At 49.0% G+C, this 17,043-nt stretch overlaps 7 protein-coding genes across 9 annotated transcripts; 3 read left to right on the forward strand and 4 right to left on the reverse strand.

Annotated features, from left to right (window-relative positions):
* Positions 1-334: 334 nt before the first annotated feature.
* On the reverse strand, positions 335-2,187 carry FOIG_04222 (ribonuclease P protein subunit POP4). Its single transcript, XM_031202358.1, has one exon. It carries the CDS (start codon positions 2,119-2,121, stop codon positions 1,435-1,437), a length of 687 nt encoding a protein of 228 aa, XP_031067805.1. The 5' UTR covers positions 2,122-2,187; the 3' UTR covers positions 335-1,434.
* Positions 2,188-2,257: 70 nt separating this feature from the next.
* On the forward strand, positions 2,258-5,451 carry FOIG_04223 (acetyltransferase). 2 transcript variants are annotated; one of them, XM_031202359.1, is made up of 3 exons: positions 2,258-2,725; positions 2,819-4,673; positions 4,751-5,451. In XM_031202359.1, the coding sequence occupies exons 1-3, from the start codon at positions 2,544-2,546 to the stop codon at positions 5,219-5,221; spliced, it is 2,508 nt and encodes an 835-aa protein (XP_031067806.1). In that variant the 5' UTR covers positions 2,258-2,543; the 3' UTR covers positions 5,222-5,451. The 2 variants fall into 2 exon arrangements, with proteins under 2 accessions (XP_031067806.1, XP_031067807.1); XM_031202360.1 differs by having other exon boundaries at positions 2,258-4,673.
* Positions 5,452-5,510: 59 nt separating this feature from the next.
* On the reverse strand, positions 5,511-6,895 carry FOIG_04224 (pantoate-beta-alanine ligase). The gene has a single exon (XM_031202361.1). It carries the CDS (start codon positions 6,728-6,730, stop codon positions 5,603-5,605), a length of 1,128 nt encoding a protein of 375 aa, XP_031067808.1. The 5' UTR covers positions 6,731-6,895; the 3' UTR covers positions 5,511-5,602.
* A 408-nt stretch (positions 6,896-7,303) lies between these two features.
* Positions 7,304-9,386, reverse strand: FOIG_04225 (uncharacterized protein; the record flags this gene model as incomplete). The annotated part of the gene is made up of 4 exons (XM_031202362.1): positions 7,304-7,822; positions 7,875-8,906; positions 8,964-9,075; positions 9,135-9,386. 4 exons carry the CDS (start codon positions 9,384-9,386, stop codon positions 7,515-7,517), a joined length of 1,704 nt encoding a protein of 567 aa, XP_031067809.1. The 3' UTR covers positions 7,304-7,514.
* Positions 9,387-12,008: 2,622 nt separating this feature from the next.
* FOIG_04226 (aldehyde dehydrogenase (NAD+)) lies at positions 12,009-13,795 on the forward strand (the record flags this gene model as incomplete). The annotated part of the gene is made up of 3 exons (XM_031202363.1): positions 12,009-12,313; positions 12,369-12,568; positions 12,621-13,795. The coding sequence occupies 3 exons, from the start codon at positions 12,009-12,011 to the stop codon at positions 13,793-13,795; spliced, it is 1,680 nt and encodes a 559-aa protein (XP_031067810.1).
* On the reverse strand, positions 12,547-16,911 carry FOIG_04227 (uncharacterized protein). Of its 2 annotated transcripts, XM_031202364.1 has the most exons (3): positions 16,469-16,911; positions 16,166-16,406; positions 12,547-16,119 (listed from the first exon to the last, which is right to left on the reverse strand). In XM_031202364.1, the coding sequence occupies exons 1-3, from the start codon at positions 16,687-16,689 to the stop codon at positions 15,280-15,282; spliced, it is 1,302 nt and encodes a 433-aa protein (XP_031067811.1). In that variant the 5' UTR covers positions 16,690-16,911; the 3' UTR covers positions 12,547-15,279. The 2 variants fall into 2 exon arrangements, with proteins under 2 accessions (XP_031067811.1, XP_031067812.1); XM_031202365.1 differs by having other exon boundaries at positions 16,166-16,911.
* FOIG_04228 (uncharacterized protein) lies at positions 14,191-14,934 on the forward strand (the record flags this gene model as incomplete). Its single annotated transcript, XM_031202366.1, has 1 exon — positions 14,191-14,934. One exon carries the CDS (start codon positions 14,191-14,193, stop codon positions 14,932-14,934), a length of 744 nt encoding a protein of 247 aa, XP_031067813.1.
* Positions 16,912-17,043: the final 132 nt, after the last annotated feature.

A 17,043-nucleotide genomic window follows, 5' to 3' on the forward strand; every position in this document is an offset into this window, starting at 1 on the left:
GTCCACTTCGAGTTTTGACATTTTGTCATCAGGGCTTGATCGGGGAACTGGTCGAACTAGATACCAGACTATTGGCTACCAGCCGCATGGGTCAGGGGATTCTATTCGATGCATCGATCAATATCTAACCTCGGTACGGACACCGATTTGAAAATTGGGCTATTCGTCTATTCAATGTGGCAAAGAGCTAGCACTTTACCATCGAAAAATGGTACCTCAAGGTATCTCATGGAACCGTAGGACCACGAAGGGTCACGTGTCGTTACACATTAAGGGACTGTATGACATTCTTAAATGCGGCACGTCACACGCAACACGTTAAAAAGCGCGACGCGTTCTACCTCCCCATGAATCAGAACTTGAAACCCGAATATGGGCTATAGCCTTTGCCAAGTATGCACGCCACAAGACACAATGCTCAGCTATATGTAGACAGACGCCTTAGCTGGAGGGGTAAAGAGAAGGATACTATATCAAGAACAAAACAGTATGAAACTTCTTCATATTTGAAATGTGATACGATCACCGTAAGCCAATTGAAACTTGTAAATAATTCGTCGGCCCTGATCATTGTATATTCCAACGCATTTTTGTATTGTAAATCCCCGTAATAACATTTGCCTAGTTATAGCGTTAGGTATGAACTAATTTCTTCATCCCCCGCTCGAGGCGTGGCGATAGGTTAACTTTCTGAGTCTGCCTCGTCTGACCTGGTACTCAAAGGCTATCTCTACGTCGAGACGATGATTTCACATCATGGCTCCATTAAAGGCCATTGAGTGAGGTGCTAAACTATAACTTGCAGATAATCCGCATTTTGCGGTGCCATTAAGTCCATTCAAAACTATTTGTGTCAGCTTGCACCTTCTAACCTTTCTCCCCGAGACATCTGGCTGCACTCACCCTCCAATGAGAACTATTGATGAGTGTTGATCACTAAATACTATTCAGCGTACTCTTCATGGTGTTGTATCTGAACCCTCGTTGTACAACTGCGGTTAACGCTGGTGTTGGCGATACAAGCAAATACAGATTTGTAAGTTCCAGCATAGCTGTTGTGGTTTGCTACACCCAATAAAAACTTGAGATACTGAGGCGTAAATATCACACCCCAGTTGATACTAACATTGTGTATCTTGAACCTTGACGCTCACTGTCCCCTTATGGACGTGGTATCATGACGCCTGCAAAGCGAGACGCATGCGTTTGGCAAAACTCCATGTGTAGGATGGGCACACAGTCTTTCACATAGTAAGAGTAGGTGGTAACACCACGCCCACCTGAATGCGTCAGTACCCAATTAAGGATACTTTTGCCATCGCCCGATTGATTTGTGTTGATTCGAATGCTCTATGAGCATAAGAGGCAACGATGTCATCCATAACCCCCTGCATGGCCTTGTCGGTAACGTATAATCTCGATCCTGGAAGGCGCTCAAATATTTGACAGAAAGTGTGCTTTAAACTTCTTGTTGGCGCGATCTGCTGCCCTCAACATCATCTGATCTCCGAGAACCTCGCAAGCAAATTTTTTGTTTTGTCCGCTCTCACCATCAGAGGCTCCATCATTAATCGTTATTTCGACTCGAAAAATAGTGCCTTCCTTGGGAACAACTTTCACTCCTCTTTTCTTGGTTATAATCTCGAAGACAAACTTGCGGTCGCGGACGACAACACCTTGAATGCCGACCCGACTCGGGCAATGGCTTCGAACAACTTGAATAGGAGCACCATGAAACTCGGCGCTGGCTAGTTTCGCCGCTGCACTGGGCCCTCCAGTAGAAAGATCGTTCCCAAGTAGCTCTCGAGCATATCCAAGCCACATTTGACTCAGAGGCTCATAGATGTGGTATTTTTGGCCATCCTTAGGTATGTCATGAAGGCCCAAGCTTCGCTTCTCTCGAGAGGATAGTGGCTTGGGTCGCTGCTTTTGCTTTTCCTTTTTATCTTGGCGAGCTTTTCGACGTGCGGCGCGCGCGTTGATTGTGGAAGGCGGAGGAGAGGTTGGTCGCAGGATGAGCGAGCGATGCTGGATCTTTTCCGAGTATATGCGATTCACACTGTCGGGGGAATGCGCTCTGGCCAGCAGATTCTGCGTAGCCTGTTGTGGTGCGCTGGCCATGGTTGATGAGTGACGCCGATAGCTAATTTGTGCATGCTATGTAAAAACTTAACAACCTAGGAAAAAGTGTTGGGCGGAAATATACCGCGATTCCGAGCTTTGTGCAGGCAATTTTCTGGGGAAATGAACGGTCCAAGCTCCTTCCCCTTCCTTCACATGCCGCTCGGTAGAGTCAAATGATGCCTGCCCCACCCGGCCAATCCCGTCCTGTCGCAACTTGGATCTTCCATTCAGGATACCTTACTTGTCATAGTAATGAGCTGCAGTGCATTCAATGCTCTTGTAATCTTTATCATCATAGCCGAAGCTGCCTCGGACAGTGACGTGACTCTGTCACTTTCTTGCGATGAGAAAGAGCGGTTGACTATCAATTACTCGCGCTCTACTCAAGAAGCTTAGCCTTCTCCAAGCCAGCATCCGCCATGTCGCATAACGAAGACGCGGTCGATGCATCGACCAATTCAGCGCCAGACCTTCAGATCTTGGGTGATGAAGTCACCCTTCAGCCCAGTGGCTATGTTGAGTCGCCATCCAAGAATATTCCCGAGGGAAAGGAAGAGGCCTTGATGGACAAGTTTGCCTCATTCCGCTCTGAACCTTTCCAGTAACGTGCCCTACTTCATCGTCGCCGGGTCCATTCTCGCACATATTGCCCTTCTTAAACATATCGACGCAAACTGACAAAACCTACTTCCAGATTCCTTCGCGAAGTGTCATTATATGTATCTGGTCAAGGATGGCGAGCCTACGACCGTGTCATTGGCCAGCCTGTCTTCTACTCCGGGTTCTCGGAAAACATGAAGAACATGGTTCTCTCGGCTCCTCTTCTTCAGCAAAGAATCAGCCGGCTTGCTGAACACCGCGTGGCTGTTGAAGAGCGCGAGGGTATGCTGCCGAGGGACAGCAAAGACTATGGCGCCAAACGAGCGCATCGACTCACCGAGATTGAGTCAGGTCTTCAAGAACTGGCGGAGAAGTGGACTGACGATATGATATGCAAGATGGAAAGCAAAGCGTTTATTCGTGGGGCCTACTATCTGACCACTCAGCTATTGACGCGCGCATATCATCAAGGTATCCATGTTTCCAGTGAAGAGGTTTTGCGCCTGCGCAAGGTGGCTGAGGTCGCAGCCAAGAAGAAACAGAGCATCATCTTCTTACCGAGTCATCGATCGCACGTTGATTACGTCTCGCTGCAGCTCATCTGCTACCGCTTAGGCCTTACGTTACCTGTCGTGGTCGCAGGGGATAACTTGAACATCCCAGTGTTGGGCGAATTCCTTCAGCATGCAGGAGCCATGTGGATTCGAAGGGCGTTTGGTGATGATGTCCTCTACACCACATTAGTCCAATCGTACATCGACACACTACTCCAAGAAGGCTATAACTTCGAGTGCTTCATTGAGGGTGGACGCTCCCGTACGGGGAAGTTGCTACCTCCAAAGTTTGGAATTCTTAGTTTTGTACTCGATAGTATTTTATCCGGGCGTGTTAAGGATGCTATTATATGCCCTGTCAGCACGCAATACGATAAAGTTATTGAGACGGAGGGTTATGTTACCGAGCTACTTGGAATGCCCAAGAAGAAGGAGAATCTTGCTGATTTTCTGAGCGGTGGATCTTCCGTCCTTTCTTTACGCTTGGGTCGCGTGGATGTCAGGTTCCATGAGCCTTGGAGCTTACGAAAGTTCTTGGATGACCAGTTATCAAAACTGCCCAGCGTACCGCGCGGTCTCGATACTGATCATCAACGTCCAGAGGTCCGAGCAGTACGAGAGAAACTTTTACGCACGATGGGCTATCAGGTTCTGAGCGATATCAACGAAGTGTCTGTCGTGATGCCTACAGCACTGATAGGGACTGTTCTTCTGACACTCCGTGGTCGCGGAGTGGGCAAGGAGGAATTGAAACGGCGAGTTACATGGCTCACAGAACGTGTACGTGCGAAAGGTGGGCGCGTGGCCCATTTTGGCAACGCACCTCTTACCGAAATCATCGAACGCGGTCTTGAGGTACTTGGCAAAGATCTCGTTGGCGTGGTCGAGGGTCTTGCTGAGCCTACATACTATGCTGTCGACCGCTTCCAGCTATCATTTTATCGCAACATGACGATCCATCTCTTCATTTACGAGGCGCTCGTTAGTGCAGCAATGTACTCGAGAGTTAAGAGGGGAGGTGGGCCCCAAATGCAAGACATGCCGTTTGACGAGCTGAAAGAACAAGTATACTTTCTTTCGTCACTGTTCCGAGGCGAGTTCATCTTTTCTAGTGAGGGTCTTGACACCAATCTTGATCGGACTCTGCGAGGCTTGGAGGCAGACAACGTTATTAGGATTGACCGCGACACAGAGGGCAACGTCACAATGGTTGGTCTTGCGGACCAGGAGAGAAGGGCTGGAAGAGAGAACTACGATTTTTACTGCTTCCTTATATGGCCTTTCATCGAGGCCACTTGGTTGGCAGCAGTCTCTCTTATGGGTCTTACTCCCCCCCTAGGCCAAAATGGAGAGATCTGGATTGAACAAGGCAAAACACACAACAGCGCACAGTTGGTAAGTCTTCATACGCATGTTTCACTAGGTCATGCCGTCGTGTTTCCCATCATTCACTGTGCTCACAAAACATCTAGCTCGGCAAGACACTTTATCATCAGGGTGATCTCTCGTATTTTGAAGCTGTCAATAAGGAAACTCTGAAGAACTCGTACACACGCTTCGAACAAGACCAACTCCTCCACGTTGTTAAATCAAAAGACTCCAAAATTCCTCCGCGCGTGCAGCTCGACGCCTCCTGGCGAACTCCTCGCGATCCCAAGACTGGCGCGCTGCTAGCGGAAGGCAAACTTTGGGACTTTACCGAGAAGATTGCCAAATCACGACGTGAAGGCAAAAACCGTCGTGATGGCGCCACGGTTAGCAGCCGTGTGCTCCGACTTACCGATGAGCTCGGCCGTAAACTTTGGGAGGAAACAGTGGAAGGTGAACGCAGCGGAAAAGGCAAGGTCCCTAGCAGATTAAACAATGAAGAGAAGGAAGCTTTCGGCAAGAGTATAAGGCAAGTTAAGAAGAAGAGAGAGGAGAGGGCTCGGGCTCATCTTTAAGCCATGGGAGAGTCCTGTCCAGCATATCTTCGAAGGGCCATCCCCGACCAGCCTTTTGGTTGAGTGGCCTTGTGGAGCTATAGCAACACATTTGGCAACTGATACGAATTTATACATATATATCCAGTCAATACAATAGCATGCTTCCTATCTAGCCCTGGAGCAAGAAGACTTCAGACCCTGAGATAGGATGTTAAGATAAACTTACTAAAGTGCTACCTTAAACTTATACTAACTTACTTAAATCTTTATATCGCTTAGGATCGAGGTTCTACGTTTTCTTACCTCCCCTAGCTAGCCCGATGTTATAGGCTCGTTTTTTGAACAGTCGAGGTCTGTTCGGGTATACTTTTTAGGTTTCATTTCTCATATTACCAGCGTCTATGAATCCTTAGGCTCTTGGGGCTTGAGGATGATATTGTCTATCAAACGTACCGCTGGACCTCCACTGAAGCCCAGGTCCTCGCCTTTCTGAGCCTGCTCCACTGGTAACATCTTAATCGCTGCGCTCATAACAGCTCCGCGCGATGGATCAACCTCATCGATTTCCACTAATGTTTCTGGATCTGCCAGAGATATGTAGTCGACCTCGAAGAGCACACGTTCTGTGGGAGGAAGCGTGGATTGGCGGGATGCCGTAGCATCGATAAAATTGTGTGCGGCGCCAAGAATATCTTCTCTCTTGCGCGAAGCCTTAGTGTTGTATACGTCGGCAGCGGTAAATAGGGCATGGGGAAGCACTGTAGCGACAGCTCTTCGTCTTGGTCCAAGATACACATTCCGAGAACTCAAAGCAAGGCCATCGAGTTCACGTTGTGTGGGTTCAACGACAACCTCCATGGGCAGGATGAAATCCTTAACCATTCGACGGATGACAACTGTTTGTTGGACGTCCTTCTGACCAAAGTACACACGCTCGGGCTGGACAATGTTGAATAGCTTTAAGCACACTGTCGCAACACCTCGGAAGAATGTTGGTCTGCTGGCACCCTCCAATACTTCCCCAACGGGCGTGATTGTAACAAAGCTTCCTTTACTATTAACTTCCTGGCCTGGAAAGCCGCTGGGGTACATCTCTGGTGTCGTTGGCGCAAACACAGCAGAGATGCGACCCAAGTTTCCTCCATCGTCTGCAAGTTCTCTATCCAGTGCAGCCAGCTTCTTTGCGTCTTCATCCCAGGTGACTGGATATGATGATAGGTCTTCTTTTATGCCAAATTGCGCCGGATTGACATATATGCTCACGACAACATGATGATTCTCCTTGGCAGCGGCGCGTATCAACGCCAGATGGCCCTCGTGAAGAGCGCCCATAGTGGGCACGAGGCCGACTGATCGGTGATTCACGACATGAGGGTTACGCCAGCGACGGACAGCTTCAACGGATCGGAGAACACGGATCGGAGACTTGGCCAGGGTCTCGAGGCGGGAGGAAGTCGAGCAAGAAGAAGCCGTACGGATGAAGGTCGCAAAGGGCGGGCGATGTCGGAGGAAGCGTAGAGGAAGCATTGTGTTGACAATTCGAATATTCAAGAGGTAAGAAATAAAGAAAGAACGAAGATTTCAGTCAATGCTGAAATATACCATCGTTAGTGGGCGCAGTAAACTCTCGTGATGGTTTCTGCCGCGGAGTTTTGAGGACGGTTCGAGTCGGAATTCTTGGTGGAGTTGGAGATGGCTGGGGTAACTTTTTTGGAGTTGACGTTGGGGGAATGTGAAAGGCGGTTACCCTGTACCCACACCACTTGCTTCAAAATGCAATGCAAAGCGACATCGACTACGTTAGTGATACTCAATGGATATCAAGTCCGACAAATTTTTTTGACTCTAATACATATACTCAAGACTCTGTAATTATTATTAATGACTAGATGAATCGTAGATATCACTTCACGTTGGGAGTGATAAGTCTTGAACATATTAAATCGCTTCTCTCGGCTTTTAGACGAAGGCGTCTAGAAGCTGTTGTGTAGATATCGACAAGTAGTCTTAAAATATCTGGAAAGAACATGACAGACGTAACATGGGGAACTGATATCGTGTTCATTAGAATACTGGGTGTTGGAAACGGCCGATCAAAGGTAAGTAAAACATTATCTATATTATTGAGACGTCTAAAATAGGAGATTGTCTTGGCTCCGATCATAACCTGGCCACCATTCTATGTGTTGAAATCCAAGGCTCAACTTGGGCATTCATTGTCCATCACGACCCGTAAGGCGGTCTTCTCAAACTTATACCCTCCATACCCACGATTCTATCACATCAATGAAACTTCAAAGGGAGGGGAATTCTAAGCGGCACCGCCAGTAAGGTTCTCAAGCTTAAGCTTGTTCCAGCGAGTGAGCAAGCTGATCAAGAATGAGAAGCCAGTAAAGGCAATAGCCATGGCGAAGACGATATGTAAGCCCTTCATGTAACCGTCAATGACGATAGGAAGTTCTTGAGAATTGAAGGATTCACGAAGAGCGGTAGCTCCAGTGAGAATCAATCGTCCCTTGCTGATTTGAGGAGCATTCTCGCCAATATTGAGGAGCATCTGGTTGACAAAGGCAGCCTGCCCCGCAGAGACGATATAGGCACCGCCAAGACCCTGGAAGACTATATACAGTTAGCTATTTGTTCTCGACGAACACCAGCAGAGAGAACTTACATAGAAGAATACCGGTAGCAGAAGCAAGATCCTTGGGGTCAACAGTACCCTGGACAGCAATCATGGGAATCTGGAAGGCAACACCCCAGCCGACACCAGCAATGATTTGGTAGCCAATCCACTTTCCAGTAGAAGTGTCAACATCAAGGAGGTACAACAGACCAGCACCAACAGTCGCAAGGGCAGCACCGCCGATGAGGAGAGGCTGGTAGAAGCCAGTAGCAGTAACAAGACCTCCACTGATAATAGTGGCGAAAGTGACCGCGAGAATAAGAGGCAAGTTACGAACACCACTGCTGGTAGGAGAAGCGTTGTGAACAGACTGGAAGTAGATGGGGATGTAGTAGATGGCGAGGAAGAAAGAACCGGCAAAGATGAAAGCAAAGGCGCTCATAACCCAGACGGTGCGGTTCTTGAGGATGCGGACAGGAATCATGGATCGCTCACCCTGAACATAACAGGAGATGGCCCAGACGATGGAGATGGCGACCCATCCAACGAGCAGACCGATAACAACAGAGGAGTCCCAAGCGTGAGCCTGTCCTCCGTACTGAACAGCGAGAATATACGAGATGGTGAGGCCCATCATCAGAACAATTCCAAGGGGGTCCATCTGAAGGAACTTCTCAAGAAGAGGGGCCTTGACGGGAATAGCAGCACGGGGAGTCTTGAAGAACAAGAAGATGATGCCGGCAGAGAGTCCTCCGATGGGGAGGTTGATGTAGAAACACCATCGCCAAGAGACGTGATCAGTGAAGGCACCACCAAGGAGAGGTCCGATGACACTAGCGATACCGTAGGCGGCACCAATGATACCAGTGAAAGCAGGTCGCTTCTTAGGAGGAGCAGAGAAACCGATGATGGTGTAAGCGCCAGCACCTAGACCAGCACCGCCAACGCCGGCGATGGCTCGACCAGTGATGAGGGCTTCGGCATTGGGAGCGGCACCGCAGATGACAGAACCGAGCTCGAAGATGAGAATGGCGACGATGAAGGATGTCTTCAGGGGGAAGTACTTGTAGATTTTACCCCCTTTGATAATGTTAGCGACAAGTTTGGGGAAAAAGGGGCTAAGGCTTTGTGACTTACAAGTTGACTGGAAAGCACCGACAGTCATGAAGAAAGCAGCACCATACCATCCGACCTTGTCAAGACCCTTGAACTCATCAGTGATCTTGGGAATAGCCGTTGCCACAATAGTCTATTGCACCCTCCATATTAGCTCTCTGAATGTTGGCTTGTGATGGAGGCGTGACTTACCAAGTCAAGGGAGAAGAGAAATACTGCCATGACAAGAGCAAGAACAATGAAGAACATGTTAATGCCGGTAGGATATTCATCTTCGTCAACCTCATCACTGTCGTTGTTACCTGAGACTGTGCCGGCCTCAACATCTTCATCCTGTTTCCCCTCCTTCTTCTCCTGAACATCCTCTCCTCGAAGTGTTGAAGTTGTAGACTCGGGGCGATCTGTGGTCGCAGGGACCTCGAGCTTTTTTGGTTCGGCAGACATGGCGTCTGATTTTCGTTTACCTATAAGCTTAAGCCTATAGATCGTGTTGAATTAAGCTTATATCGAAGTTTCTGACCCTGAGAAAAAGGGGTAGATATTGTATAAGTGCTCGAAAGCTGGTCTCAATGCTCTGAAAGACTGACACATTTTGGTTGACAGCGAGATACGACTATCTTTATAACCTACGAGAACAATGAGATAATCTCATCTCACTAACTGTCTGACTTTTCTGGTCCCAGGAGTTAAGCTCAAGGCCCTGCACAAAATCCGCCCCAAGCATAACGATATCGCATCACAGTGCTGCGCATAGTATGGGCTGTCAGCATAACGGCCGGGCATAAGACAAAGCAACCAGCCAGTAAAGAGGCTGCGGAGTGGCGGACTCCACCACATGTCCGCGCCTACACCCTCCATGATGATATCTCGTAAGCCCAATTGGGCTTGAACCAGCCAAGACTCCGACGCTAACAATGAAACGCTCGCCAGTACCTGCGGACATCTGAATGAGCCTTAATGACGGGGCCTTGCTCATACTCATTCTGAAGTGCACGATGTTTTAGCTTATGGAGCGTTATTGTGCCGAAAATGAGCTGCATGTTTGTGGCGTTGATGGAATCTGAAACTATCTGTGACAATATTGGTCCGAACAGGCGGATAAAAGACGCTGTTTCCAAATAAGCAATCTCAAAAGAGGATAAGTTGTGATGATAGAGCCAATTTATGCCACGTGTTGTTGTTGTTGTTCACTATGAGAAGATTCGGTGTAAGTCGATATCTTGTCAAGGATCTAGGTTATCCGTCCTGTTGGGATCGCTTACACGGAGACTTGGCCCGAAGTCAGTTAACCTCATAGTGGTCCCGCATAACGCTTGGCATAATCTTCGGTTTGAAACAACAGCATCTCAACACTGAGATGGAGAATTTTGCACGCACGAGAGGGTCAGATAATGTCAATTTGATGACTCACTTGACCGAGAAGGGAACGATTAAGTGCCTAATTAGCCAAATAAGACGTAATAAAATATCGCCAACTCAAGTTTACCAGCTAAGAAGCACAGCCAAACTTGAATACGCGGAGTGTACAGTAAGATCAAGTCTGACGGCCCTTCGGTAGCCCCGGAGTTAAGACTCATAGGGAAAATGATGCTGCATCAGGGACTGCAAGACACCAAGGGTCTCGGATTTAGCCCACGTTTGTTGGCATCATCTTATCTCACCCGTCAGCATCCTGCTGGGAGAATCTTGCAATACCAGTCCTATCAAAGCGCCTAAACACCCAACGACCTAGAGGCTAGAGGTGATGATTCTCCAGGAATTGGTCGCAGACCCTAGGCATACCAAGAACAGAGTCGAGGGTGATCACCCGCCAGTCACATCATTTGCGTGCCTCGTTTCTTATCCGCGGACAAGTCCTCGGTGGTTCTTTGTTATTGTAAGAAAGGGATGAATTGTCATTCCGCAATCGTGTTCACGGACGAATGACGGACCATGGCGGACCAAAGCTGGCGGAGTTTGCAAGTGCAGATGCACTGATATGAGGCCATATCCAAGCGGCTCTGTTGGTATTGGAGGGCCAAGCTTTTCTGCTGACGAAGCCACAGAGGGGTTGGTTGGAGATCATCTTGGAACCGACCTTAAGAGGGGTAGTTTCTGATAAATAAGCTCTTCAATGATCAGAATCTGATCTCACATGTCGGAGACTTTGATCGGAGACTTTGGATTCGATAATGATGGCGGCTAAAGTCGACATTGGTAAGATGGTGTTGGAATCAACAGGATGAGGTGATATGTTAATACGTCTTTTCGGAAAGGAATTTATCCCTACAAAACAAACAGTCTTTTTGATATATCGTTGAGACCGACGTGAAGATCCTCTCGATTAACATCCATCCCAGCTTCAACTTGACAGGCAGCCTTGTGGGGCATGATACTCTCCAGGACAACTGCTCGACATCTTGGCCACTATACCATATGCGGTGAGTTATGCGGTCCGGGAATGATGCCGGTCCATGAATTGGCGAGAAGACACTGTACGAACCGATACTCTCAGCAACACATAGGATCTTTTGACGGCTAATTCAAATGGCAGAATAAGGTAGTGAAGTAAGCCAACCCTCCATCACCAGAGAAGCGCTTATAACATCCAGGCGCATCATAACCAGAGAGAGCTCACCACCAAGTCAATTGACTTTTCATAATCCCCAACCTCGGTAGCTGCTATCGATAAGAGCTGTCATGATCGCCAAGCTGGCCAGGCTGGCTCGCCTCGCCTCGCTTCGTGTCTTTTTACCTGATCTGGGCAATAGTCCAACTAAACTCAATCAGTAAGGTCTAAGCGGTTTCATGACGTTGAACCACAGCTCCAATTGCCGGCCCCTCAATCATCCGCCGGCGGCGTAGATGACCTTTACCGAAACGAGGCAAAGGATTGCACATTTGCCAGAGCTTCTGAAGCTTATCAATTGCTCAAGAGAGTAACTCTCGAGGCCATTGACTGTGGGGGATGCAGGTGATACAGTTGAGAAACAGATACAGTACATACTTACCTAGCTAGACTCAAGTTGGAGGTGTTGGGTTGGATTGGATCCCGAGCTACCCCTCTCAAGCCTCCAGTCTCCAGCCATGTCTCTGAGGAGCTATAAGAAGATGGGCGCTGCCCTTGCATCGAGACTTCCACTCGTTGGTTTCTGTCGTTCAGTGTATCCTGCTCTATCTCGACCCTCAACACAATCGCTGTGTCGACTCTCATTATCTCCTCTTGGCCGATCTATCACAACTACACAGAAACGCTTCAGCAACATGTCGGACTTGTTCGTGAACCTCGAGGCCCCCAACGGCGTCAAGTATAAGCAGCCGACCGGTCTCTTCATCAACAACGAGTTTGTTCCTGGCTCATCGAAGCAAAAGATTACATCCATCGACCCTGCGTGAGTAGGCTTCTCTACAGTCTTCGAAACTCAAGCTAATATGATATCCTCCCAGCACCGAGAAGGAAATCGCCACAGTTCACGCAGCCAGTGCCGACGATGTAGATAAGGCTGTGAAGGCCGCCCATGCCGCTTTCCATGCACCCTCATGGAAGAAGATGCCCCCTCCTCAGCGAGGCGCTCTTATGAACAAGCTCGCCGACTACATTGAGGAGCGCACACAGATGTTCGCTACCTCTGAGGCCTGGGACAATGGTAAGATAGCACTACCAAACGCTTGATTTACGAATCACTGACACAATGCCAGGTAAGATTTACGCCGATGCTGAGGGCGGCGACGTTGTCGAGGTCATCAACACTATCCGCTACTACGCCGGCTGGGCCGACAAGATCACGGGACAAACCATCACCGCCAACCCCAACAAGCTCGCATACACTCTCCGCCAACCCCTCGGTGTAGTCGCCCAGATCATCCCCTGGAACTACCCTCTCGCCATGGCCGCCTGGAAGATCGGTCCTGCGCTAGCATGCGGTAACACCATCGTTATGAAGGCCGCTGAGCAAACACCACTAAGCATCCTTCTCCTCGGTCAGGCTTTCAAGGACGTCGGATTCCCTCCTGGTGTTTTCAACGCTCTCAACGGTTATGGTGGCGAGGCCGGTCCTCCCCTGGTCCAGCACCCTCTTGTTGAGAAGGTTGCCTTCACTGGCTCAACTGCTACGGGTGCTAAGATCATGGAGATGGCCTCCAAGACCCTCAAGAACATTACCCTTGAGACGGGTGGCAAGTCGCCTCTCTTGGTCTTCTCCGACTGTGACCTCGATGAGGCTGTCAAGTGGTCACACATGGGCATCATGTCCAACCAGGGCCAGATCTGCACAGCCACTTCTCGCCTGTTGGTTCAGGACAAGGTCTACGACGAATTTGTCCAGAGATTCATCGAGACCACCAAGACTGTCAGCAAGGTCGGCCACCAATGGGATTCCGAGACCTATCAGGGTCCCCAAGTCTCTCGACAGCAGTACGACCGTATTCTTGAGTATATAAAGATTGGAAAGTCTGAAGGCGCTACTCTGCTCGCTGGTGGCCAGCCTGTCGATGCCTCCAAGAAGGGCTTCTTCGTCCAGCCCACCGTCTTCGGCGACGTGCACCACCAAATGCGAGTCTTCCGCGAGGAGATTTTCGGCCCTGTCGTTGTCATCACCAAGTTCAGCAGCGAAGAGGAGGCTCTCAAGCTCGCCAACGACTCTACATACGGTCTTGGCGCAGCTGTCTTCACCAAGGACGTCGAGCGCGCGCACCGCGTCGCTGCTGAGATCGAGGCCGGTATGGTCTGGATTAACAGCACACAAGACAGCGAACCCTACATCCCCTTCGGTGGTGTCAAGCAGAGCGGTATCGGTCGTGAGCTCGGTGAGGCTGGCCTCGAGGCGTACAGCAACACAAAGTCCGTACACGTCAACCTTGGTTCTCGTCTGTAAGCTGAAAAGTGTGTGAAACTCTGAGCATATGACAGGGGTCTGTGGAATAGGAGTTTGGGCGTATTATCGTCGTATTTATGAAGGATTATTACAAATACCAGGATGCACCAATGACCAGTCAATATTGCGCTAAAGTACGCTGTTATTGAGCCTTGTGAAACTGATTTGAGGCGAAGTCTTAGTTATGAGCCCACTGATCTCCGCTTGTGAGGCTACAGTATGGCTTTGCCCGTCGTTGCCGCCCCTAGTAGTGATACACGTCATAGCAGCTTTAGAAGCCCTGTATACAGTGACTGACTGCACGCGACAGCTGCATTATTTAGTTCCCTATTTATTTCATTGAATTTAGTCCTAATCAATCTATCATCCGTTATCGATCATCACAATATCCAAAAATGTCGGCTCTGCCTCCACCCAACTATTCCGACTTGGAGTTGCCCTCCTACGATACCACTGCTGCTCCCAACTACACAACCCCCACCACTATAACCCGCCCTAAAGATTCAATTCTCGGCCCTGCAACGCTCTTCATCGCAGGACGCTTCATCTACTCGACCGACCCCCAAGACCCTCCACTCTACGAATTCTCCCACGACATCAGCTACCTCCACGATAACGATCGCAATGTCAAAGTCGAGCGCATAGATCCCGTTACAAAGACATCCGCCGGTCTGCCCCAGGTCGTGCTAAAAAACCGGCACCTATTCGATCTCAAGCATCCCACTGCTGCCGAGTTCCCGTCTTTTCCGTACCATGCCGAAGCTACCTCACAACGAGCGCTGACAAGCTTTGGGGTGTCATGTTTTCGCTCCGGTAATATTCTGCGACAGCTCAAAGGCTTTCGGTTCGAGCGGATGGTGAGAGGGCCAGGTCGTAAGTTTCGAGCTGATGGTGTACTGTACGAAGCTTGCGAATCGCGGAGTAAAGGCGTCGCATACGAGTGGAGAGACTGCTACAGCGACATAATAGCGAGAGAAATCCAGGATGAACAAGGCCATATAAGTCTATTCGTTACAGCAGAGATGACCCAGGAACTTCGCGATGCGCTCGTTACCGCGTGGGTGATCAGGATATGGTCCGAGTTGTCAAATGGAAACAAGTCGGCGACTCGTCTAATGATGGTGGGCTCTCGTCCATAAAATATTTCAAGTGTACGGTTCTCGCTTATGTCAGTCACAGACAAGTGCGGCACGCGGACAGAGGATGTTGGGAGTATGATCGTGAGTGCATCTATGGCTTATGCCAGGATATACAATGCTGACGGCGCAATTAGACGTTTGACGATACCATGAACTGACCGTATTTTGGATCCAAGTTATCAGCGTTGTTACTTTTGCTTTTGCACGTTTATTTGAAAGTCAGGTTGGCCCATTTCGATCACATCTCGTCAAGAGATGCTCCCTTCCCGCTTCACAGAGCAGGACGGAATTTGCTATGAATCCATCTAGCGAAGCGGTATCCACTGCAAGATCTGGTTTACATAGCTAATAAATATCCCATAAGCTAATCTTGCCGTCTTTCGCACCTACTGCGATCCAATGTGTTTTTCTCGCTATAGCTATCCGTTGCTCTTTGACGCTGAGCCCTGTTCGGATCAACGAGCCCGTCGGCGTGTTTGAACTCCCCGTGGCTTTGTTATCGTTAGACGTAGAGTTTTCTTCCTCCGTTTGATCCGATATCCTAACATCAGCGAATGTAACGGCGTAGCATCCGACTTGATGCCACTTTAACACAGCGAGCTCTTTCATGGTTTTTGTAGAGTACACTCGCACTTTAGAATCCCATCCTGCAGTAGCAAAGATTCTTCCATCGGATCGTATGTCTAGACTCTGTTGTCCGGAGTGCTTGGTGTTGATAGCTTTGAGCGGATCTTTCCACGCAACGCCCTTACGGGGAGGCTTCAGCCCCTGTGACGATGAAGACGTCAGGCCAGCAGATAGAAGTGACTTTCCCTTAGATTCTTCGTCTACTATCTCTACTACACGCTTGGTGCTTCCAGGAGGTACAGTGTCGTGCAGAGGAAAGAACAGATCGGTAGGAATGGGATGTTTGGCGATGATAGAGTCGGCGCTGGACGTGATGAAAAAGTCGTTATAGACGCTCAGCGACAGGACAGGTTGTGAATGGGCCTGGGAATGGTACGCTGTGACCCATTGGTCGTCGGACTCAAGACGGTGCACAGTTGCGTAACCATTCTCAAAGGCAGCAATGAGCGTGAGAGCGTCTTTGTGATGCAGGAGAGCAAGGCACATGGCCATGCCCGTTTTATCACCAGCTTTGATTGTATGAATCCGTCTTTGTGAAGGCAATTGGTAGATGTCGATCTATGAATATCAGCCCTGGTCACAATGTGGTAGAGGTTCTCCATACAGCGTCTGAGTGCAAAGTATTAGGCACCGCGATCAGCACCTCAGAGGCGGTAGCGACGGAGCCAGGCGCACTTGAACAAATGGCGAAAGCACAGAAATTCAAGGTATTGACCTCAAGGAGATGTAGCATCCATGGTTGCGGTCTTGGTGTTGCCACTTCTTCCACTGGCAATGCTGTGCTGAGATGCTCCTCATCTGCCTCGCCAAGTTTCCACACTATGAGCTTTAAATCACGACCATGCCTGCAAACTGTTGTCAGTAAATCCATTTCCCAGTCATTACTGATTTTAAAGAGAGCAATTACGTGATGATTTTGTCGTCACCCCAGCCGCCAACACCCAATAGAGCCTTTTCGTGAGGGCGCCAAACGGCTCGTGGGCGCATTATTGTGAGGTCCCATAGCACCACGAAGCCATCCGCATCGCCAGTAATGAGGCGCTCATTGGATCTAATAAATGCTGCCGTGTGAACTTGAGATTTGTGTCCGCGCAATATGGATTTTGGTGTCGGTGTTGAAGGATCCATGTTGTTGATGAGTATGTGTAGTCATGGTAAGGAATTGAAAGCTGCTTAAGTTGGGTTGGTTTTCTAGAAGTCGCTGTGGGACAATCATCGTATGAAGCCCAGATCTATGAACATTAGCCTGTCGGCCATGTTAAGACTGATGAATAATCCATTTAACCACATCTCAGAGAGCATATCAGTTGTACAAAGAGTTTGATTCTATCCTGAGTTGTTTCGGACGAGATCTAGGGTGGCAAATTCATTGCTGGGCCATTGCCAACATAGCCTGGCTGATCGATACGGACAAACGGATCAGCGAATTAATTTCTAAACACTTAGACTACATGGTAGTCTAGGTATCTACAATCTAGGTAC

Source organism: Fusarium odoratissimum, assembly GCF_000260195.1.
Source record: "Fusarium odoratissimum NRRL 54006 unplaced genomic scaffold supercont1.5, whole genome shotgun sequence".
NCBI lineage: Eukaryota > Fungi > Ascomycota > Sordariomycetes > Hypocreales > Nectriaceae > Fusarium > Fusarium odoratissimum.